The sequence below is a fragment of the Parasteatoda tepidariorum genome, chromosome 7 (assembly GCF_982258835.1).
Source record: "Parasteatoda tepidariorum strain Cologne lab strain chromosome 7, Ptep-v5.0, whole genome shotgun sequence".
Classification (NCBI taxonomy): Eukaryota; Metazoa; Arthropoda; class Arachnida; order Araneae; family Theridiidae; genus Parasteatoda; species Parasteatoda tepidariorum.
The window spans coordinates 65,756,862-65,783,544 of NC_141761.1; the positions used below are offsets into that span (position 1 = coordinate 65,756,862).

Genomic DNA, 26,683 nt, shown 5'->3' on the forward strand with positions numbered 1-26,683 from the left:
CTCCAACGATTGCAATCTTTACCGATTTCGTCGGACACCTTTGATATGTGCTCCACCTCAATGTATTGCCCTGTATGCCACGTTGACATTGGTTACTTTTTGTATTACAGTTTTTGCTGCCAATTTCTTGTTTTATTCTATGTGCTGTTAGGTGTAGACTCGTGTAGTTTTGTTACTGATATAAATCTTTTTTTACTGAAAAGTATGCACTGGTAAAATAAGTTTTTAATTCTGATCTAAATCTTAAATGTTTTTATACAAATGTGTTACTTAACACACAATGACATAGACCATATTAGATATGTTGTACTGTAATTTTATAAATTCAGCTATGAAATTTAGAAAATGGTTATAAAGATCTTGATATTGCTAGGATTGCTACTTTGAAAATGACTTGTTTAGAAATAGAGCTAAAATAAAGTTTGCGACCTTGTATATCCAGTTCTTTATATATTCAGAGTGTTTCAATATCACGAGTGCAAAGAAAAAAAAAGTACATTTAAATAAAGAAAGAAAAAACCCATATAACATGAGATTGTATGCGAGTAAACAAAGGATTCTTTTTTTAATCATTTTATTATTGTATAAAAGCGGCAGAGTCTGGAAAAAATGCACTCAAAACTAGAGCGTATTCACTTTTTATGGTAGGGATTATTTAGGGAAGATGATACAATATATCCAATTATGTTGTAATCACGCGGAAAAAATTAAGTCTTTGGAATGGTTTTCTTCATTGTATGTAGGATGCATTAAGGCTACACGTTGACTACTCGTGAAGATCTCTATCGATTTTCTAATTTTGACCATTTTATGTTAATTAAATGATATAAAAAAGCATAATAATTATTAAAATCGTAAGATTTTGTAAGACATTTGACAATATTAGTGTTATTTTGATTTCTTATTACAAAAACTTGTTATTGTGAGTGTTTCTCAAAACAAAAATTTTGCATCGAACTGGAAATTGAAATAGTTCCATGCGCTATAATTTTGACAACTATTCCATGAAACTTTTTTTGAAACACTCTCTAGATCAATGAAAAAAAACTTGTAGAGCAAAAATTTCAAAATAAGTTGCCACAACATATTTTATAGTCATTTCAATGCTCCAAAACTTTCATAGAGGGACGATTTTCATGTTCTTTCTTTTTTTTCCTTTTACTTGCTTTTCCATCTCTGTATGGAAATTAGTAGAAAAATATGTACATTTTTTCCCTACGATTTGAAGAGAAATGTAAATAAAGTTGAAATTAAGAAATAATCGTTAAATTTAAGGAAAAATATTGCTCAAGAAACTTATTTAAACTTCAAAATAAATCAATAATTTTTTTTTGAAAAAATAAGAATTTTTCATGTTATATCATGAATTATGTATCAAATTATTTTTTTTTTATGTTCTCTCTCTAAATATAAACAATCTCTACAAGTTACAGCAATTTAACATTATTTTTTAAGAAAAACTTATTAATAGTCCATTGTAGGCTTAAGGAAAAAAAAAGTTTATGATAATTATTAACAAGAAATACAAAACATTTGATCTATAAATGCATTTCTTTAACAGGAAAAGGAATAATATTGTAAAAAGGGTTTAATTTTTAATTAAAGTGAAAGAGATTTTAAGCTATTAATGGTTGTTAATCTGCTTTAACCATCATTTTATTTAAATGGTTATCTAAGTAATTCTAACAAATAAATTAAATCTATTTAGTAACAAAAGAGTTAAACTAAGTATCTTCTGAAATATGAGTTCTTATGTTCAAAATTTTCTTTTTATATTATTTTGTTATCTTAATTGTTTTTGAAATTGATTGCAATGCTTAAGTTGTTAGAAGGTTCGTAAAGTGCCACTTAACTATACCATTTTGATAAAATGGTATAGGTATAGGTGTTAAAAGTTGGGCAAAATTCACACACCCTTATCTGCATTGGAATTTATACATTTTTTGTTTATTCTGTGATTATGTTCTAGTTTTATTTTAATCTGGAAAAAGTTTACTTAATTTGAAAATATATATTTTTTTCTATATAATATATTATGTTTCTATAAAACATATTGTGTTTTCTTTCAAATTTATCACATTTTATGTTTGTATTATACAATATTTTTATAAGGGGAAAAAATTCTTTTAAAATAAAAAAAATAATAAGCAAAAAAAAGAAAACACAATTAAAAAGTAAATAAATAAAAAAAAGTAGGTTTATAGAAAATGTCATTTATGAAAAATAATAAATATATTACATATATTTTTTATTTTTCATTAAATAAATATTTAACACTTAAAAGATCGTTTGAAAAATAATTTTGTGTTATTTCTGTTTCAGAAAAAATTCGTAATCAATATTCAAAACGAGCTTAACAAGACTTCTTCACTCTTATTTAAGCTACAAAATTCCTAATAATTTATTTTCGAAATAAAATTTATGTGAGAAATAAAATCAAAACCGAATATTCAGTATTTTTAAAATAAATGAATTTCAATTTATCTATTTAATTTTATTTATTATTTAATTTGTTTTTTTATGCTTTACCGTTCTTGTTGGAAAAGCATTTATTTCATAACGTAAGTAAGAAGGAAAAAAAAAACTATGATATAAAGTTCTCATTTTTTATAACTAAGAATGAAAAAAAAAAAAAATTCCCTTCAAGTATTATCCCTCCTCCTCCTTTGCAACAATTTCTTGTCGATAGATGGGAGGTATTCAGTATGCCGTTGGCGTTACCTGCTTTACATAGAAAGTGCCATATTCACTCTTAGCCCTACCCCGAGGAACATTTTTACTGGAACGTGAGATCTTTGGCTCTTATCATGTGTGAAAAAGAAAATCGAACTTTCGATCTTAGAAAATATCTTGGACTTTATGTCCAGTTTAACAATCCTGTCATACATACTCAGAATATTAAAAAACATGCATTTTTATGATTATTTAAAAAGGTAGAGAGGAGCAAACCTGACCAGACCATGCTGTTTGTCTTGAAATCGTGGAACTTTAACCTCCATGGTTAGAAGGCCTACAACCGGCTGTTATGGGAGTGTTTAATTTTAAAGAGCAGTAGAGACGACGAAACAATATTGTGACGTTGTATACACTTTTTAATTTTGCTCATTTTTTAAAAATAATAATAAAGACAACAGAGTTCGAAAAATAAATTGCTCGTTTCTGACATAGGCAGCTCTCCGAAATGGATATGTGCAGGAGGAAAAATGTTGATTCTGTTGATTTTTGACTATCAGGAGTTGACCTCAAGCAACTGCATTATGCTATATGACACTGAATATAGTTAATATTTATTTTAAAGCAATGAACTTCTAAAAACATGTTTCGCTTAATCTGATAACGTAAAGCCACCGGGAAGGGCAACAAATAATGAAAATAACAGAATAAAATCGTTTTAGCTTAATTGATTGTGTTGGTACATGTCTATCAATTTTGGGCACGACTTCGTAGCAATTAATACTGATTTATTGATCATTTATTATTTTTTTTACTATGTACGAAGAATGGGTATTCAGCTAGTATGTAATATTTGTCAGTAATAAAGTTGAAAGTAGACATTTTCTTGACTTCGAACTTATTTAAATACATATATATTTTTTAAAAGAGATAAAAAAATAACCGCCTGAAATTTTTTAAAAAGAAGATTAGATTTAAATTGCTTCCTATGTCATAAAATGAACTGTATACGACATCTTATTAATTTTTTTAAAATTTTTTATTTCTTTGCGGAATTACAATCGAAAAGAGGACTTTTTCCCCCTTTTTGTTCAAAATTAAGTATTCAACGTCATACGCCTTTCTCATGTTTGCTGATTACATTCTGGATGTTGTTGTATTTCTAGAATACTTCGTTTTTAGCATTTTTACGAAAAATATTTTTTTCTTATTTTCAGTTTTTTGCTTTTGCGTAATTTAAAGAGGAATGAAATTCTCGTGTTTCAAAGATTGTAATATTTTATTTCGTTGCTTTTAAAATTTTCTCGTTAAATTTGAATTAAGGTTTTAGAATGTCGTTAATGTTTTTTTTTTATAATTATTTATAAAAGTTTTTTTTTATGAACTACAAACTGCTCTTTTAATTATGTAATGACGTAAGTATAAAACATCAAATATGAAATTTTTTATATTTATAAAATGTTAATTGGATTTTCCTATTTTTGTTTTATAGATACTGGTGGAAAATAATATGTATGAAAATGCATTTTTTCACTAGTGGATTGTTAAACCCAATCAATTTGAATTAGTCTAATACGGCAATACGACAACAATGCTATTTCAGGTAACTGGAAGTTGATTTTCTATAATAAACCTTCCAAGTTATTTTTTTCCTTTTCCGCTGACCGGTGTCAGGATTCAAGTCTTATTATTTTTTTCAGGATTTAAGTCAAAATTTTTTATGTCAAACATAACTTTTCCCTTAGATTTTGAAGTGCTTATTTCAAATATAATGTTCACTTTTATGCCGACTAAACGGTTATTAAGTTATTTGCAAAGAAAAAAATGTTTATCCTTTATTAATATTACAATAATCGGTGATAGTGGATTGCGCTAATGGTTTTCTTAAACCTTTTGGACTGCTCTTCTAACATCTTATTCGTACTTGCGAAGCAAGCGCTCAAAGCAACCCTTGTGACTATCCATCCTCCTTCAATTATACAATCAATCATCAATTTTCCATCAATTAAGCAATTTTCAATAATTTTTAATTAATTTATTTTTTACTACTCTAATTTTAAAATAAAAATTACATTTAAACAATGTATTTTTATCAAAATTCATTTTAAGGTGACAAAGGGCAGCTTAGATAAATTTTATCTGAAACCAAGTGTCATTGCCAGAGATACATTTGCTAGATATAACCTACACTGATATTTTTTAAAAGTTACGGGCTACTTCACGAGATACCCAACTCTGACAATTTAAACGTAAATTTTTAAATTTATTTTAAGGTGACAAAAAGCTTTCAAATTTGTGATTAATTTGAAAGCCGCTTGGTTAAATTTTATCTATAACTAAGTATCATATATTTTTCCAAGTAGCCAAGCAGCTTATATTTTTATCCAGTCATTCGTATCTACCCTTTAAAATTTGTATTAGAGTAAATAAGCTGGGCATATATATATATAGATGCATAGTGGCTGTACTATGGAGTCCCATCATTTCTTCAGCAGTTAAGCCTTTTCTGAATAAACCTATTACTTCGTTTTGATCAGACATAGTTTCGATTCCCCTATCCCCGGTTGATTTTGCCGTAAATATGAATTATCGTAATTTTCCTTTCTCTCTCTCTTTTTTTTTACCTTGACTTTGGAACAATATATCCCAATGCAATTCAATAGGTACCATTGTTACGGGAAATTCGCATTTCACCCCCAAAATGTTTTTTATTTTTTTTAAAGGAAAAAAAAATCAATTCAAACTTATTATAAAAACAGAACTAATTCAGATTAAATGAAGATCGCTTGTTTAATTATGCTAACATTGATCAGTCGTTTTAAATCTTCCTTGCCGTTAAGATTGAAACTTGGTGCGTGGAATACTAATCATTAGATTGGTTAGGATGGTTATTTTCTTTTAGAGTTGCTTACGTTGCATAATAAAGCATAAATAAATTAAAGTAAGAAAATATTAAGAAAAATAACAATTATAAAAACACACCCATCCCTTAAAAACAACGCCTCGAAGTCATGAAAATGAAATACTATCTGCTTATCGCTTAGGCACGTAATTGCAGTATACATTATATGTCTCCAAAATCGTGCATTCTGTCTTATTTATTCCTTTTTACGCTAAGAATTAAAATATTTAGAGTTTATTTCGTTCATTTTACTTACGAAACACGATACATCCATTAAAAGTATCCTATAGCATGCATAACTTCAAATTTTTTCGATGGGTTACTCGAAACTAATTATGAGTAATAGTGAAAGTGCTTTATTTTTTTATCGCCATATTTATGGCATCAATTTTCGTAAACTTATGTACAATAATACATTTTTCAGGGAGGTTAATTAATTTTATTTTTCTCTTTAGTTCGCTATTATCGTCTTTAATGTCGAAATCTCTGAGGGGAATAGTGCGGCTTGTGTTTAATCATTGTGAAACAGTAGGTGCACTTAATTTTTTGAAACTGTCTGAAGCTTTTATTAAATATTCATCGAAATAAGAGATTACACTCTCGGCCATCGAGGCGTTTATCTTTTATTGCTTTTTGTTGGATTAATCGTGATTAATTTGCCCCATTTTACCGAAACGGGAGCCGTTACATCTCTTATAAATCAAGTTTGTTTTTCTATTTTTTTCTTGTATGAATTCCAATTTTATGGCGACCACTTTTATGAAGCTCGTTCTAAATAAAAACTTAATTTAATTTGTATTGTAAGATTTTTTTTGTTTGTTTCTGCAATTGAATATATTTCTAATGATCATATGACGTGGTTTGTTTTTAATAATTGGAAAATTGGTGGAAATTTCAAATATGGCTAAATGGAAAGAGCAATCTCAAGTGAAATTCGAATAATTGTCATTTTTAGATGCTTCAGCATGTCGCATTATATAAAGGTATCATATTAAGTTTATGGTGCATTGATTTTATGATATTGCTTTATAGAAGTATCATCGAATTGTGAAATGGCTTGTGGTAGAGAAGAGAGAGCTGTCTAATGCTTTAAGCATCATAATCTAATTTGAAAACCATTTTTTTCCTTTTTGTTGAATCATTTAATGTATATTAAGTCTAATGGAAAGTTTCAAATTTCAGTCCTATATTTTTACAAAGTTTACCGCTACATTTTGGAACTTTCTTTAAATTTGGTTTTGTAAATTATATCTCCATAAGAATAGGAAGAAAACAAAGATCGTAGATCATTAGTCTGAAAACGACATGATCCTAAGGCAAAGTGAGTGAAGAGGAAATAAGTAAAGGGGAAAAAATAAGAGAAAAATAACAAAAGAAGAAAGCATTGAAAAAGTGATGTCGACCGGTCTAAAAATGACCAGTACTATTGACCAGTTCTACAAGTTAATGCCGTCTAAATTATAATAATAGCTATAAGGCGGATGAACCAACTTTAGAGGATGATATATTTATTGATTTATTTCTGTGTACAGACTACACTGCTTTTAAAAACTTGAAATGCACGTAAAAAAATGGGGTGATTTATTCGAGGGGAAATAAATTTAAAAATTATGATAAACTTTTTATCGATAAGAAGTGGAAAAAATACCGTTGCTCAAATTAATATAGGCTGTTTTTCGAAGGCCCTATCGCCACATAACGCTTTTTTTGTGTGAATAATATGCTATTTTTATGACTGTTGTCGGTTTGCATGATTGTTAGATCTGGCCTAATCTATCTTTAGCTAGTGCCTTACATGCTAATCTAAAAAATGGGCCGAAGCGTCAATATGAAGAAAAGCTACAGTTTTGCGTAAATGATCATAGTTTGTGACCTAATTTTTTAATATTTAAAAAGTTTTTCTAATGCTGCATTATCTGGGCTTTTGAAAACTGCGAAAATTGAGAATTATTTACTTATTTTTATAATTTTCAAGTAGGTAGAAAAATTTAATCGCCAAATTGGCGATTTTTTAAATTAAGTTTAATAAATTTTAAAGTTGTTTCTTCTTTCTAAAACCCAGCTGTTTTTTTACTGGGCTGTTATAGTTTAGTTTCTCTAATGCTGCATTATCTGGACTTTTGAAAACTACGAAAATTGAGAATTATTTACTTATTTTTATATTTTTCATGTAGGTAAAATAATCTAATCGCCAAATTGGCAATTTTTTTAATAAAGTTTAATAAATTCTAAAATTGTTTCTTCTTTCTAAAACCCAGCTATTTTTTTACTGGACTGTTCTAGTTTAGTTTCTCTAATGCTGCATTATCTGGACTTTTGAAAACTACGAAAATTGAGAATTATTTACTTATTTTTATATTTTTCATGTATAGGTAGAAAAATTTAATCACCAAATTGGCGATTTTTTTTTAATAAAGTTTAATAAATTTTAAAATTGTTTCTTCTTTCTAAAACCCAGCTATTTTTTTACAGGACTGTTCTAGTTTATGCTTTATCTGGACTTTTGAATTGTTTCTTTTTTTTTTATCTGGATTATTTATAATGCTGCATTATCTGGACTTTTGAAAACTACGAAAATTGAGAATTATTTACTTATTTTTATATTTTTCATGTAGGTAGAAAAATCTAATCGCCAAATTGGCGATTTTTTTAAAATAAAGTTTAATAAATTTTAAAGTTGTTTGTCCGTTCTAAAACCCAGCTATTCTTTTACGACAAGTTGGTACAAATAATTTAAAATTATAGCTTTGCCGTAAGTTTTTTTTTAAATTTTTAATTTTCCTTGGCGAATCACAGATTCATATAAAATTTTATTAGTTCAAGAGTTAATGGATTTGTAAACCGTTTTTCACTGTATGAGTGCATTTTTTTACTACCAAACCACACTTAATAGTTTTAAGACTTAATAGTTTTTTTTAGGTTCCTTGTAAAAGAATTTTCCCCGAGTTAAAACTTTGTGTCGGAGGGACTTTAAATTAGTAAAAGGAACTCATCTAAAGCAGGAAGCACGATCAAAGTAAATAGGCTACCATTTCAATCTCTATGGCTATTCCTCCGGCAATGTAACTTCAAATGGAGGCAAATGTTGAGTAACACAACTACAATTTTAAACCCTCAGAGTACACGGGTGTTCAGATTGTCCTTAATATTCGCCCATAAGATTCCCTCCGATATACATGGGAGGACATTTTCCCGCATGAAATTTTAAACTCAAACAGGGTTGTCCCTCCGAGTAAATATCATCTTTAGCGTAAACGTGAAGGCGTTCTCCGACGTGAACTGAACCCTGCGGTCATTTACAAGAGTGAAAGCGGAGGTGGGTGCGGGGATGGGTAACGGCCAGTAAGCAAATATGCCGCCCTAATATGAAACTCGAGAATTTTAGATCTGCGAAGCTGAGATTGCCCATCGCCAACTGCAGATCACGCGAATAAGAATCAGAAACTTCCCTCGTTACTTTGATGGAGCATCCTGTTATCCTCTTGACTTCGCGATATTACTGGTGTTTAAAAGTGGAATTTCTACCAGCCAGTCTATATGGATATTCGAGTAACCTCTGAAAGTTTAATCAGCCTGATTGGCATATGTTTATGCAAAATTAACTCAGCTGTTCCGCACTGATTATAGCTTTGATTTCAATGCTTCTGATAGAAAATTTTGAGCAGTAATTCTTTTGGTTTTCTCTTTTGCTCTAAACTTCAGTTGTAAACTCTATTGATGGTTGATGAGCTCCTTTTTCTTAAAAATCAAATTTATTTATTTGCTTTAAGATCACGAAGTGTTAATTTTAAAATTTTTTTCATGACAGACAATTTAATTAAAAAACATGAAAAAAAAATGACTCTATAAATGTGTTATTTTATCAAGTCTATTCTGAAGAATATTTTTTTTTCTATATAAAGTTCTTAAGTTCTATATAAAGTATTCCTCAATTTCGAAGAATACGTTAATTTTTTAAAAAATTAAATCTGGATTTTTAAAAACATATTACTTTTTTTTAAAAATAAGTTCTAAATTTAACAGATTAAGTTATTTTTTCAAAAAAATTAACCAAATCTGCAGAATATAGTATATAGATTTCACTTAAAGTTTGAGAGAGTCTAATGTTGCTTTTGAGTAACGAGTTAGTTGTTAGTCGCTCTTTATGACCTAAACTAGTAATTTGACAATTAGCATTTCAATCGTAGTCTTTATATTATTGATTGAAATTATTGAAAGGAAATTTTTTTAATGGTAAATACTATCCCTATGGAGAACACTCATCAATAGAGTTTATTACAATTATAACTAGGTACGTTATCATTAAGAGACGACATTAATAGAGAGCTTTTGCGTTATGTTTATGTTACGTTAATGGACACGCAAACCTTATTTCACACCCTTTGTCGATACTGCGCATGCTCAGAAATCGCGTGTTTTATCTCATAAATAGTTAACGTATGTACTTAAGCAAGTATTTTAAAAGTGGAGACCAAAAAATTATATAACCGACGAAATATTTCTCCTCAGAGAAGCTTTAGCTTCGGATCCTTATGAAGATTCGGAGTGTTGGAAGGATATACCTACATAAAAATATAGTCAATGCTTTTTAGTATATAGCTTATTTTTCTTTAATTTCAATTAGTACTTATTATCAAATTATATTCCAAGACTACAATTTTAGCATTTATTTGTTTTAGTATAAAAAGTTACAGAATGAGCTTGTGAATAAAAGGATATCTTAGCAACTAATATGTTTAACATAAGATTTTGAATGTTGACATAAAGTTTATTAAAAATTATGCTTGTTAACTTATTATGCTTATTACTTATTATGCTTATTACTTATTATTGCTTATTAACTCTACGTGTTAATAAGCAATTTTTTTTTTGCAAACGTACATTTCTTATTTTTCATTTTAATATTCAAAAATTAAGTAGTAAATAGTAAAATAAGAATAAAAAAACGAACTATAGTTAAAATAAAACTGTATAATTTAAAAAAAAATATTCTTTCACGCCTAAAATACATGGAATATCAATTGATCAAAATAATTTTTATCACATTCATAAAAAAGGTCTAAATACATTTATAATTTATAATTGTCCCACCGACGTAATAGAAAAACTTTAATGTTCCATTTCTCGATAGTCGTAATTGTTTTAATTCCCTTATGGTTAATTTATTAATCAAACACATTCTTTAGACAATATGGAAGCTCTCATTATTTTAGGTAAACGCATCGCATCACAGCGAATCATCCCAACTGCCTTGATCATTATTGAAGAAGACAAAACATTTCCGCTTTGTGGTCATCAGCAAAAAGCTGATATGAAGACGCTGTCCAGCATTTCTGTCTCTGTTCGAAGTTCTGGAAAAGCTCGAAACAGACACAATCGGTGGGCATAACAAAAACCGTGTTGAAAGGCTGTGTGGGAAGAGCTTATCCTGTCAATAGAAAAGCATCTGGACAGCATCTTTCCTGATATGTCACTTTCAGGAGACGTTGCTGACACAAAAGAAGGAAAAAGGAAAATAAAAAAAAGTCAGGAGAGAGAAATTTTGGGAAAAAGAAAGAAAAATTGAAGCGTCAGACCGGAAACGTTAGGAAACTGAAGGGTGGTTGGAAGGGGGATGATAAAAAAAAAGGGGGGGATGACAGAGCCAAAATATTTGTGACAGCTCAGATAGTGGTTGAGTGTTGCTAAGAAGGTTAATAACGTTGTTTCTTAATCTCGGAGCTTAATGGTTTGTATTGAATTTTGAGAGACCTGCTTGATTACTTTTCCTTTCTTGGGATTATTTTGTCAATGACTTCGAAGGAAAGGCTTATTTAATAATGTTAAAAGATTTGGTGCTGAAAAGATCATTTTTCAAACTTATTCTCCAATATTCTTATTTTATTTCAAAGAATTGATTATAGTGATTTTTGTTTGAATCAGTAATGCTGGAAAAAAGTGTATGGTACCGGTAAAGTTGCTATCGCCAATTCCTGCCTAAGCACCATATACAGTTATATTTTGAGGGAGAGTATACGGAGTCTGAAAATATGGGTAAATTACGAAATGAATAAAACTGTTGTTTCTAATGACACTTGGATAATTTAAGATCACCGGCTTTTTGCGAATTAAGTCTGGAAGGCTCGTCTTTTGTTTGGCAAAAGAGCACCATAAGGGTTAAAGTACGTTTTAGCTCAGAACCACATGGATAGAGGACACCACCATTTATTCGCGAGGCAACTTTCTCATTTTAGATATAGATCTAAAGGAGAAGGAAAATTTTCTGCAGATCATTGTACCTACGGTACTGCTCAGCAACCGACCTTTTGATTTTCGATTCCACAGATTTTACAAGCACGTATATCGCATGTACTCGGTGGGTCTTGGCGGTCTCTCTGGACCGGACACTGATTCTCTAACCCCTGGGCTACCACGCCCTTATTAATAAAACTAAATAATATGAGTAAAGCACCAATAAAGTCATAGAAATGGATATAATATAGCTCAAGAACCCTCAGTAGTGTCAAAATAAAACAATTGAAAATAATTAATTTCTCACATTGCCTAGGTATTGTATGCATTGTTAATTGACAAGCCCACTAGGTAGGAAACATGATAATTTTATACATTTAATTATTATGATTATAATTTATCAGTATTAGTTAAAAATATTTTTTTGCACAACTAGTAGGTTTATCTTTTCTTTTCTTAAAGAAGGTTTTTACTTTACTCTTTCATTATATGCATTGCTTAGGAAAATTATATTTTGCTTAAAAATTCCTAGCATTGTATACAATGCCGGCATTTTGTTCTTCGATAGTAACATATAAATCAGAACTTTGTTTAATTTTTCGCTAATTAAGACAGATCCTATAAACAAGGAAACATGCTACTTCATGAAAAATGGCATCAAGTTATCAAGTTGAAAAAAGAAGTCAACTACAGAGCTTAAAGTAAATTCAAATTTTATCTGTTAAGTTTCTAACTAAAATATTATCGGGCAAACAAAACTATTTTTTTAAATGTTTCATTGTATGAAATTTTATTCCATGAAATTTTATTAAAATGCCCTAATTTTTCGAAAGAACTTTTTTACTGTAAAAAATATGATTGTAAGTATCATATATAAGTGTATCAGTAACCTTGTTATTAATACATTTTCTGGTATTTATTTTAATATTCCCCTTTTCAAAATTTGCTATTTTACTTTCTTAGTTGAATGTGCCTCTTTGATGCATCCGGAAATGCTGCTTTAATTTTATAACTTTTTGAAGATTATTAATAGTGACTCGATTCGGTTCGTAAAGGGAGTTATGCTAGGCATCTGTTGCTTTATATCTTCGCCTGCGATGACGGAACTGAATTATTAAGTTTTATTAGGTTGTAAAGTTCATGCCTTGAAAGGCTCTTAAAACAAGGTAATAAGTACTGTTTGAAGTTGCAATTAACTAAAGTGTTTTATGAAGCTGTTGATTAAAATGTTTTCAGAGATAACTGAATGCGTCAGAACTCTGCGTGGAAAATAATTTTTACATTCATATTTTCTATTATAAAAATTGAATTGTTTTTTTCTCCTTTAGTTTATTTTAAATTAAAAGCTTGTTCGTAAGATGGGCTATCATGAAATGTCTTGGAATTAGTAGTTTTGCATTTATTATGCTAATTTATTCAAATTGTTTAAACATTTAAGGCGAAATGCTATTGGAGGAAGACGTCAAGAAATAATATTCATTATAATTCTGGAAGTGCGCACCATATTTAACTTTCAAGAATTTGTAAAGGGTACAAAATTTGCGAAACTTAAGATTTGTGATTTCCGACTCTCAATTCTATTTATAATTCTTTTTTTAATGTTTATTTATTATTTTTTTTACAGTTAATAGATGATAGTTTGATCTTTATTATCAGCTTGTGATGTGTAATGTTTAAAAATCTGTTATAAATTTCACTAAGGCGGTAAAAATTGTTTAATCTTCTCGAATTCTTGCGAATGTTTGGCGGTTATTCATCTTATTTAATACTTAGCACAACTGAAATTTTTATAAGGAGAATAAAAGAGAGTCAAAGAAAACCGACCCGGTATTTGCGTGACCCGGTATTTGTGAGTTAGTGTGTGGGGAGAGGAAGCGCCGTGGTGGCTCACTGCTTAAAGGCCATTTAGATTTCATTTCGAAAGACTGGAGTTCGAACCTTACTTGTAGCTCAGCCAACAGCAAGCGACCACTTCCTTTTTTTTTTTTTTTAAGAAAATGAAAAATCTAAGTAATGGAACACTTATGCTACCACTTATTTTTTCTTTTAAAAAGTGATCCATCTTTTTAAGAGGACGCTGAGCTCAAATGGGTTAAATCTGGCACCAGTAAAACCAAACGTTTGCTAGCAATCAGTTTCCCACGTTTATTATTTATATATATTTTTATTTTCCGATTTTATTTTTTTACTTTCGTGCTTGCTGAGATATCCACTTTTTGACCAGTTGGAGCACTCAAACCTCTACTGGACCTCACTAAATTACTAAAGTGTTTTATGAAGCTGTTGATTAAAATGTTTTCAGAGATAACTGAATGCGTCAGAACTCTGCGTGGAAAATAATTTTTACATTCATATTTTCTATTATAAAAATTGAATTGTTTTTTTCTCCTTTAGTTTATTTTAAATTAAAAGCTTGTTCGTAAGATGGGCTATCATGAAATGTCTTGGAATTAGTAGTTTTGCATTTATTATGCTAATTTATTCAAATTGTTTAAACATTTAAGGCGAAATGCTATTGGAGGAAGACGTCAAGAAATAATATTCATTATAATTCTGGAAGTGCGCACCATATTTAACTTTCAAGAATTTGTAAAGGGTACAAAATTTGCGAAACTTAAGATTTGTGATTTCCGACTCTCAATTCTATTTATAATTCTTTTTTTAATGTTTATTTATTATTTTTTTTACAGTTAATAGATGATAGTTTGATCTTTATTATCAGCTTGTGATGTGTAATGTTTAAAAATCTGTTATAAATTTCACTAAGGCGGTAAAAATTGTTTAATCTTCTCGAATTCTTGCGAATGTTTGGCGGTTATTCATCTTATTTAATACTTAGCACAACTGAAATTTTTATAAGGAGAATAAAAGAGAGTCAAAGAAAACCGACCCGGTATTTGCGTGACCCGGTATTTGTGAGTTAGTGTGTGGGGAGAGGAAGCGCCGTGGTGGCTCACTGCTTAAAGGCCATTTAGATTTCATTTCGAAAGACTGGAGTTCGAACCTTACTTGTAGCTCAGCCAACAGCAAGCGACCACTTCCTTTTTTTTTTTTTTTAAGAAAATGAAAAATCTAAGTAATGGAACACTTATGCTACCACTTATTTTTTCTTTTAAAAAGTGATCCATCTTTTTAAGAGGACGCTGAGCTCAAATGGGTTAAATCTGGCACCAGTAAAACCAAACGTTTGCTAGCAATCAGTTTCCCACGTTTATTATTTATATATATTTTTATTTTCCGATTTTATTTTTTTACTTTCGTGCTTGCTGAGATATCCACTTTTTGACCAGTTGGAGCACTCAAACCTCTACTGGACCTCACTAAATTACTAAAGTGTTTTATGAAGCTGTTGATTAAAATGTTTTCAGAGATAACTGAATGCGTCAGAACTCTGCGTGGAAAATAATTTTTACATTCATATTTTCTATTATAAAAATTGAATTGTTTTTTTCTCCTTTAGTTTATTTTAAATTAAAAGCTTGTTCGTAAGATGGGCTATCATGAAATGTCTTGGAATTAGTAGTTTTGCATTTATTATGCTAATTTATTCAAATTGTTTAAACATTTAAGGCGAAATGCTATTGGAGGAAGACGTCAAGAAATAATATTCATTATAATTCTGGAAGTGCGCACCATATTTAACTTTCAAGAATTTGTAAAGGGTACAAAATTTGCGAAACTTAAGATTTGTGATTTCCGACTCTCAATTCTATTTATAATTCTTTTTTTAATGTTTATTTATTATTTTTTTTACAGTTAATAGATGATAGTTTGATCTTTATTATCAGCTTGTGATGTGTAATGTTTAAAAATCTGTTATAAATTTCACTAAGGCGGTAAAAATTGTTTAATCTTCTCGAATTCTTGCGAATGTTTGGCGGTTATTCATCTTATTTAATACTTAGCACAACTGAAATTTTTATAAGGAGAATAAAAGAGAGTCAAAGAAAACCGACCCGGTATTTGCGTGACCCGGTATTTGTGAGTTAGTGTGTGGGGAGAGGAAGCGCCGTGGTGGCTCACTGCTTAAAGGCCATTTAGATTTCATTTCGAAAGACTGGAGTTCGAACCTTACTTGTAGCTCAGCCAACAGCAAGCGACCACTTCCTTTTTTTTTTTTTAAGAAAATGAAAAATCTAAGTAATGGAACACTTATGCTACCACTTATTTTTTCTTTTAAAAAGTGATCCATCTTTTTAAGAGGACGCTGAGCTCAAATGGGTTAAATCTGGCACCAGTAAAACCAAACGTTTGCTAGCAATCAGTTTCCCACGTTTATTATTTATATATATTTTTATTTTCCGATTTTATTTTTTTACTTTCGTGCTTGCTGAGATATCCACTTTTTGACCAGTTGGAGCACTCAAACCTCTACTGGACCTCCGTGCCAAATGACAATCCAATTTTCAATCATTTACTGATTGCTAGAAGCAGAATTTATTGTAATTTTAATTTTTTTGCTAGAAGGAATTTATCGTAGATTGAAATCTAGTCACTTTTCTATTAGTTGGAATACTCATGTCTCACTTGATCTCTCTGTCTGATGACAATACATTCGCACAGAGACAAAAGTCACCCTAATTTTTTTTTTTTTTAATGTAACAATTTCCAATATTGTTCTATTCGGAACTTTTTGTAACATTTCTAAATAAAAATTTTTTTTCGATTCAATTGCTTAAATCTCCTGGGGTGAAATTAGGTGAAATAATTTTTCCTTTATAGGTACTAAGTAATTTTTTACTTTTTTCGTTCATTTTTCTAAAATTATTGCCGTTTTGGTAATGATTCTTTTTAAACATTTCACATTCCTTTTCTCACAGAGACAAATAAATGATGAGAAAAAAATTCTTTTCATTCCTATAATTTAGGAATAACTTTCTAATACCACCCCTTATAAATTTTAAAAATATCATCACATTTTCAATTTATCAAAAACCTATCTGAAATGCATTAAAAATAGTTGTATTATTTGACGTAACTGCCATTTCATTTGATATGGCGTTGTGCAATTGGTTCTGGCCACTTGAATAGTACTGCTGGTCTCTCCCTCCCATATATATATATATATATCTTCTGCTCACAGCTCAGTTCTTTTCATTTCTCCACACACCATCAAAAACCAATTTCTAGCCAAAAAGCACAAGTGCGTTGGCATTTCTTCAACTTCCCCCTAAAGTTTCTCCCCGTGACTTTTTTTTTTGAAAAATTGATTTCCCCCCTACTTTTCCCCCCAATTTTTTTAAACATCCTCCTATTCCGATTCTCAATCGAAATAAATTTATACGTTTTATTTCTTTATAAATATATGCATGTTTGGCTCAAAGTTTGTAAGTTTTATTCTTACATGATAGGTTACTCTCAAATATAGTTGAGTTTTTATTTTTATTTTTTATAACTTCTATTTAAATTAACTGCAGTGCCTTAAAAAATGTACTAATTTATAATTTTTTTTCCATGAAAGATAAGTGTGCATTACTTATTTATCGACTATTTAAATTTAAGAAAATTAGTTTAACTTTAAAATATTTAATTGAGTTTGCAATTTTACTTCGATTGTTTGGTAGCTGAAATATAATGATATTTATAAATATATTTATTTATATTTCGTAAATGAAAGTTTGTTTCCTTTTTGAATGTGATATTTTTTTATTGGTAAATAATACCTATTATGTTTATTAGTTTATTTTTTAATTTGTTATCACGGTTTATTCATTAATTTTTAGTTCATTAGTTTATTCGTGTCGAAAATTTATTTATTTATATTTTGTCAGGTAAAGTGGTTGATAATTAAATTTTTCTTCCAAACCAGTTTTACAGATGTCATAGATGTAGATGTAGAAAAAGTTATAGATCCTAGAAAAAAAAGTGTCTGCCTGCTTAAATAAAGTGTTTCTAGTTTCCTTGAAAGCATGTAATATTGCGCAGCTTTCTTTTCTTTTTTTAACCTTTTACTTACGGCTGGTACAACATGTAGACCAATATGACGGTGCAGCATGGTACACCGTAAGCAAAGGGTTAATTGTTTTGTTTTGATACCACGACAAAATTACTTTATATTTTTTTTTGCTGTGCTGTATATACGTTTTTCAGAAGTTTAAAATAGCGAAAAAATCATAAGAGAGGGGTTAAGGAATACTATTTAAATGGATAGCGTGTGTAAGTAATTTTTAATGCGGATTTAAAATAATTTCTTCATATAACGTCAAAAAATAATAATTTAAAACAGTTTCTCTTTTTCTAACTATTTTAAAAAATGGAAGGTAAAAATCCATCTTTTTCAAAGTTAAAGGCTAAAAACTAAGCATTTTGCACCTGTATATTAAGATCATCCATAATATTATACCTTATTACACCTTATATACCTTGTATATGTACCCTTGTAGTTGTATCCTTAATGTACCTTATTAAATTTATGATAAACATATTGAAGTACTATTTTACAAGCGTCAAATAGTAAATAAATTTATAGTTAGATTATGGATAAATTTATAGTTAGAACTGTGGAGAGTCAATTATATTTATCATTACAATATAAGTATCTAAAGCTGTATTTATTTAATACAATTAATAAAGTTATAAAGAAATATTAAGAATTAACTTTTGTTAAATAAACTGAATTTATAAATAAATCTCTTTGGAGAGAAACATTTAAGGCGTTAAACAAATATTAAATAAGAATTAAAAGAAGAATGTAGTGGCATTGGTAATCTAGCAAAATTATTATTTTTAAATTTTTATTCCAATAGACTAATATTGTAACTAAAATAGGTAACTAAAATTATGGAGCCAAATCTGTGTTAGTTGAAAAAAATATTTTGGGATTTTTTTAATTCAATAATTTTGGTTTATTAGTTTGTTAATCACACACACATCAAGAAGCAAAACTGATTGCGAAGACTTGGTTGGACTAGGCAAGCAGTAATGGGCAGTGTGCGAAACCCTATAGTCTTATAATAACTAGACGCTTGCAACTAATTTAATTACAACTAAATTAATCTAATCCCAGTGATGGCAGGTTGATACGAATTCTGCACACAGCTCACACCGACCACAGTGCTGCTGCAAAATATCTTCAGTGGTAGACGGATCAGTGGTATGAGTTAATTCTATCAAAAAGTCTTCCACTCTTGACCAAGGAGTAATACTTGACCAAGGAGTACTTGACCAAGTAGTTTCCTTGTCTTCTAGACTGGGTTCAAATTACAAGGCTACGGATTTGAACATTGGTAGTCGTACCTACACTCAAAATTGAATCGGCTGTTCAACGACGGTTGTAAAATGAAAATAAAAAAAACTGAAAATGTATCTTGATTTTTGTCTTTTGTGTTGAATCCTGCGGAAGAAAAAAAAGAAGCAACATATTGTTAAAATTCAAGCTTATATTTACTTAAGAGAAATTAAAATATCTAATAGAATATCTGATGGAATATCTTCAGGAGGGTGTTGTATCAACAAATTAGCCAGCCACTTGCATGAGCAAAACCGACGATTGTACGTTGAGTAATTTCCTTGGGATCCACGACAGTTAATTGAGATAAAATTTTGTCAATATAAGCAAGAGTCGGTTTTGCCACATGTAGAAATAAATGTTGATTTTAAGTAAACGGAAACGCTAAAAGCAATATTTTTGAATCAATTTTTGTAATTACGTTGATTTGTTTTTCTCTTTATGCACAGTGACTTAAAAATTAATAAATTTGCGAAAATGCATTGTATTTTAAACATGTATTTTCTGCGATGCATAAAACATAATTACAGCATCTATATAAACCAATATTTTTCCCGTTTTATTTATTTTGTTCTTATTTTATTCATAATATTAAGTGACTATATCTTTGCGAAATTTTTAAAAAGTTGGTTTGTATTCGTTTATTTGTTTATTCCTTTTTTGAAATTCGCTCGAAAATTTAAGAGAACATTCTTTTAAATATATGAAATGAAAAAATATTTATTCTGCTATATTAATACCACGGTGATATCAATTTCTTTTTTAAAATCTTGGTTAAAAAAGTTCATTTCAATGTGTTGAAATATTCAATAAATGCGCCTGTCAATGTTTATCATTTTCACTGCGCTCACTTGCTTTGAAGCATATTGTTCCAAAAAAATTTTTTTTTAAAGTTTTTACTAAACAATATTACCAAATTTTTAGGTTAAATTTATATAAGACTGTTTGTAGATATTATTATTATTTTTTTTTTTAAATATTATGTGCGTGGAGGGCGTTAGGATAATGTGGGAATAGTGGGGCATTTTGATTCAATGATTAATGTGAGAATAGTGAGGTATTTTGATTCGAAGATTAATGTAATGTGGGAATAGTGAGGTATTTTGATTCAATGTTTACTGAGGGAATAGTGGGGTACTTTGATTCAATGATTAGTGTGGTAATAGTGAGGTATTTTGATTCAATGATTAGTGTGGGAATAGTGAGGTATTTTGATTCAATGATTACTGTGGGAATAGTGGGGTACTTTGATTCAATGATTAGTGTGGGAATAGTGGAGTATTTTGATTCAATGATTAATGTGAGAATAGTGAGGTATTTTGATTCGATGATTAGTGTAATGTGGGAATAGTGAGGTATTTTGATTCAATGATTACTATGAGGATAGTAGGGTACTTTGATTCAATGATTAGTGTGGGAATAGTGAGGTATTTTGATTCAATGATTAATGTGGGAATAGTGGGGTACTTTAATTCTATGTTTAAAGTGGGAATAGTGGGGTAATTTTATTCAACATTGTAGATTAAAATACTGATTTTTTTCTACACAGAGATGACTTTGCCTCTATACTCGTTAAAAAATTTCCCAATCTTCTTCATGAGTTAAAAATTATTTTACATATAGGTATGTTTATTGCACAACATCAGTATTACCATTTGTTTTTTAAAAAAATTTGGTGACATTTATAGAATCTTTTTTATAAATGCTCTTATAATCGACAAGAACATTTTCTACCTTTTTTAAAATTAATTTTAGGTTTTTTATCTTCTCAGATGTTATTGTTTGAAATATTGGAAAAAAAAATGCAATTTTAGAATCAAAATCCAGAATAGACGAAGATAATTGCGTTTCCTTCTCAAGCAAAAATTGAAGTTAATACTTGAGCGAAATTTGATACGAAACGTGATTCCGAAGTTCGAATCTGAAGAGATTTGGAAGTATTTTCTTATTAGACTTTAGAAGTTGTTGAGCAGCATTAAAGTTCTCTCTCCCTACACGCCTTCGAAAGATGAACCAACGCTTAATCCTGTTTTTCGGAACTTCTCCTCTCCGTCTTTATATATGAAAAAAAAAAGGAAATGTTTTTTTCTTTCCGAAGTTCGTAAAATCCCTTTTTTACTGTATCGCGTCACGTTTTCTGTTATTGCAGTAAGAAATGAAAGTCGAAGAGGAATTTAATTCTGACTTCCATTTAAAGAATTGCTTATATATACCTAGAATTTTACTATAATGGAGTCGGATTACCAATTTGCCTCCATTTTCAATAGAGGAAATAAAAGTGCCTTTAGTATGATACTTTTTTTTATTCCTTTTTCTTATAAATTGCAATTGTAATAGCACGTGATTTAATAAAGCACTCTGAAAATCGTTATTGTCGTACAATTTTAAGTAAAGAAATTCATTACTGCCATTGTTACAGTTTTTTCTATTAATAAACCGTTTCCAATACTATATGAGATTTAATTTAGTTGTAAAAAAGTATCTTTAGCCATCTTATTATCCATGCGAATAATGTTTAAATTACCACAATCCATTTCTGAAAATCTTGTTGTAGCAATTAAATTTAAGGAATTTTCTCATACGGGTCATATATGAATTTAGGGAAATTTCTCATACATACATTGTAATTTAGAGAAATTTCTCAAAGAGATATTTTAATTAGAAAAATTTGTCATTCAGTCATTTTAATCTAGGGAGTAGTTTTTAGTATTTTTGTAAAGAATCGTGACCCAGGATTTATATAAGATTTTGTCATAGTTAAAATAATTTTATATTTTATTAAATTAAAAACTCCGTTTCGTATTTAAAAGTTTTCCGTGTTTCGATTGTATTATCAGTTAATGTGTGTTTTTTAGACTATGTAATCCTTCCATTTACATATCCATGTACACTGGTGGACAAAATTAAGAGATGGAAGACATTTTCCCAAATATCTCAAAAAATACTAAATATAAATAAATGAAATTTGGTATAGATATAGCTTATTCCATGATAAAGTATGCAAAACAAAAATGAAAGTGCCATTCTATGGCAAGACCTATTGCCAATAAATCCAATGTAGTCTGAACTTAAGGATGAAAGATGACAATAAAAGTGAGGCTTGAACAGTGTGTGTTGCCTCTAGTATGGTGTATGGTCACCCCTGACAGACAGACAGCATGCACAACGAATATGCATGCTGTTAATAAGGGAGTTAAGGAGGACTTGTGGAAGACCCTCCCATTCTTCCACCAGAGCAATTTTTAACCCCAGAATCGTTCTGGGGGGAGGTTGGCGCATCGCAATAGCTCTCCCTAGAGCATCCCAAGCATGTTCAATAGGATTCAGGTCAGAAGATTTGACTGGCCAATCAATTCGTTGAATATCCTCGCTTTCCAGATACTCATCAACCATGAGAGCTCTTTGTGGCTCGCATTGTCGTCCATAAAAATGAACTCAGGGATAACAGCGCCCCTGAAAAGACGCGCATAGGCCTCTAGGACCTCCTGCCTGTACCTCTGGGCATTCACGGAACCATTGTCAAACACATAGAGCGTTGTGCGGGTATCTTGCATGTGCGAATGAATGTGCGAAAATGCTTTCCATCCCTTAATTTTGTCCACTAGTCTATATTGTACTTTCACATACTAAATTTATTGTTGTAAATTATGTTACTAAGACGTTATAAAATTAAAATACCATGCATTATATTATTTTCATCATTGGTGGATATAGTAATTTTTCCCCTCGTCAAATCTCCCCCCTCTCCGCATCAAATGGGAAATTATTTTTTTTACCTTGGCTGTAAAGGGATTATTTTTACAGCAGAAGTTCTCCTCTAACTCCCATTACGAGTTTCCAATGTTCTTTTAACCTGCTTTGTTACTGCTCAAAGCATAAGAAGGGTCGGTAACTACCAGTTTGAAAAGAAAGCCCAGCATTTCGCCTTCAAACTTTATAGCTGAAGTTTGATTTAGATTTAGACGTTTCCTCCGGCTACAGTAAGCTTTTTCTGTCTATTTGTTGTCCCCTGGGTCAGCCATCCCCAAGATCGAAAATCCGGGGATTTCTCTTCCTCCCTACTACACTGGAATGGACAACAGCTAGTTCGTGTTTTCTTATACATGCGACTCATGTAGTTCTCTTTCTCTATATCCTTTTCCGTATATCGTGCTTCGGTATATCTGGATTTAGTTTTTTTTTTATCCGATGCTGTTCGCAAAGTTTTTCCTCTTCTCCTTTTTCGTCTTGTGGACATTCTTGGAATGAAAAAAATAAATAAAACTGACTCATGGCAATCCCGGTTCTTGGGAGCACCTGAGAGAAAAAGAAACTTGGATATGGATAGGGGTGATAAAATTCGTGAGAGCATGTGGATAGAAAAGATATATTTTATTCTTTCATATTTGCGTTCTGCAGTTTATATTCCGAGTAGTTTATTTACGTGTAGAAAAGAGGGTTGAGTGTGTGTTTTTTGATCCCGAAATAAATCTACTGACCGTGCTCGAATTCTGTTTGTGGTGTTGGCGATATATTCTCGAACGCTGTTTGCAGTAATGCCTGCATGATCTGTTTGCAGTTGGTGTTGGTCCATCGATGGATTTGCGAAAAAAGATTTATAGAGATGTGGTTTGAAAACATTTTTTATGTTTTTTCTCTCCCTTGTTTGCTTTTTTAACAATTCTTAAATAAAAAGTGATTTTCTTCGTAAAGTTATAGAAAATTTACACATTTCATTCTGACTTATGCGAGGAAATACTTTTCGTAATAATAAACTTATATTCGAAAGTTGCACTAAGGCAGAATAAATTAATTTTTTAAGGAAGTATATTGAGATTTGTATCCATGATATTTTACGGAAATATTGTCTCGTCACAAAAATTACATACAGTAGGGTGGGTCATTTTAGATTTTATCTCCAAACTATTAGGAGTCAGCGTTTCTATGCTGCTCGCCTTCCTTCAAAAATTATTTGGAGTAATTTTTAATTAGAAAAAACAACAACAAATACATGGCATATTATTAAATAATAGTAATGTTCTACAAACTCAATTGATAATAACAGATATTTTCTTCCAAAATTATTCCAAAATTTATTTAAAGCTTCCATTTAAAATCGACTCGATTTATTTTCAGAAATTTTACAAAAGAATATCCTCAGATGGATGATGTGTTTGAGTTCCTGTAAGTCAGTTGAACCGTGGAATATGGTTTTATAATTTCTTCCATGCTACATAAATGCAAGTTAGTTTCACTCTAAAAGTTTTCCATGTCTTTGTCTTAATGCTTGATCCATCAGCTTCCTTTTCTTTTGGTTTAAGAATAAAATCAGAAGTTGATCATTGCTACAACTGATTAGTTGTTCAACGCTGATTTTATATTTATATAAAACGAATTAAGGCAAAACACTGGTTACATATAAAAAGCTGAGCTCCAAATGAATGATGGACAGTTGGTCCGTGACCATTAAAATTTAACTCTGACCACCATGAAATATCAGTGTTTCTACAGACTAGCAATTGATGTGAAGGGACGGATGCTGTTTTGGTTCTTTGATGTTCTGTTTTATGTTTTGATCTGCGTTTTTGTCACAAAATGACATATTTCATCATAATCGTAACATTACACATTCTCTGTGTTGCAATCTTTCATTTAAATTCACTTTATAAACTTTAAAAAAAATATGTATTAGAGTTTTGTAAACGGATCAGTGAAAATGTGTACGGACTAATGATAAATTTTTGTTACTGGTCCTTCGACTATATTTTCTCAATTTCCTCCCCAATAAAGACTGGTTATGTGTTTTTCTAAAAGACCTATGAGTTTCAGCCGATTATTTCAGATTAATATTATTTACTTAATATAATATTTCGGAAATTAAAGCTTTTTAATTTTGTATTATTTAAAAAGTATAAGTCGATGTAATTTTCGTGTTCTAGCAATAAACATTTTCAGTGACTGAATTAATTACTCTTATTTTTAGTCCCATTTCCCCCTGCTCCTTTTATAGGTTTTAATAAATTAAAAAAAAATCTAATCAATCAAATGTTAAAGTAAATGTCTTTCTGTTCCATTCATTTAAAAAAGGGTTCAAATAAATAATTCTAAAAATAGAAACTATTTATAGTTGTATTCAAAGAAAGTTAAAAAATCTGACATGAACTAGATTTAATATTTTTGAAATAATTGTTTATTTAATGAATATTTGTTACAAACATAGATTACGGAGTAGGAATTTGAATGCGTTAATCATTCAGAATTCTTTTTCTAAAATTATAATTAGTTTGGATAATTAATTAAGAATTATTTTGTTACTATTAAGAGAATAATTATAAAATGATTTTTTACATGCATTTAGTTTAACAATTAAAAAATTTAATCGTATTTCCATCAGGGGTATGCAAATTTCTTTCCGCGTATCTTTCCAAAACTAATTAAAACAGCTTTGTCAGCATTCCGATTCTAGATATCGATTCATTTCGTTTTCTAAACACTTCTTTACAAATCTTTCAATTAATTTGAATGATTAACCTTTGGGCTTTCGGTTTGCAGTCTTAAAGTTGTGAAAATCCTTCCAAGACTTACTAAATTCCCCCCTGGTTTCCCTTGTCTTCAAACTTTCCCCTTTCCTTCAATCCTGAATATCAGATAAAGGGAAAACTCAAGGGTTGGCGAATAATTAATTTTCCTTCGTTAAATCCATTTTTGATTGGCCAAATTAGGAAACAGTTGCATTCTTCTTGGCTTTCATTTCTCTCGAAACTTTGAGAAAAGCAATTCACTGTGTCATATTCATTTATCAAATAGGTTTTAATTTAATGCTTTGTGTAAGTAAAATTGAAGGTGAAAATATCTATTATTTAAGTCGAATTTAGACGCTGATAACAGAAAGTTATTTTAAATTATAAGTAATGATTTTTTTTATCTTGTTTTCTTTTTATTAATAACAAAGCTATTTGTTAAACTGAACTGAATTAAGCATTAGAGAGAATGATGAAAAATAGGTGATTTTTTATACATTACAAGCTTAAGCTGATTTATGTAAAGGGTATGTTTTTGCCATTTTGGAAAGATTAGAACTTCACTATAATTATCACATATGACAATATAGTGGAGAATAAACTCCACTGTAAAGTCGTGTTTTTTTTAAAAAATTAATTTTAGGATTGCACTGTAAATAAAAATGTGTCTATTTATTTTTATGTTTTGCATTTTTTTTCATTTTTTAAAGTACGATATCTTGTGCTGCATTTCAAATTATGTTGATTTTACCTCCTTCGATTGATGGCTATGAAGTTGGATCAATGCTAATTTTCTAATAACATAATTTTTTTTTTTTCAGTTGGTTGTTTTTGAAAACTACAGTGAGCCCGCAGACTTGCTGCGTGAAATTGTTAGTAACAATACTTACGAAAACGATGACTGTGATCCTTTGTATATGTCACCTGTGGACGACGTAACGCCGTCCCCTTGGACGAAGAATGAAGAAGAAGATATGTACTGCGTCCCTTACGAAGATTCCGAAGATGTTCCGAAATTGCCGTCTCCTTGCATGGGTCCAGGTAGTCGTTTTATTGTGTTTCTTTTTTTCTTTTTAAATTTTTATTCATTTTTTTCTTGGAAGGAGAGCAAAGTTTTAAGTGCTTTTTCGTTCCAGTTTTAAAAGCCTT

At 29.8% G+C, this 26,683-nt stretch overlaps 1 protein-coding gene across 1 annotated transcript in view; it reads left to right on the forward strand.

Annotated features, from left to right (window-relative positions):
- Positions 1-26,683, forward strand: part of hwt (SH2 domain-containing adapter heavyweight) — a 351,568-nt gene that overhangs the window by 76,662 nt on the left and 248,223 nt on the right. The window contains exon 3 of the mRNA XM_043042633.3: positions 26,356-26,575. Coding sequence (XP_042898567.2) covers positions 26,356-26,575 — 220 coding nt within the window. The remainder of the gene's footprint in view (positions 1-26,355; positions 26,576-26,683) is intronic.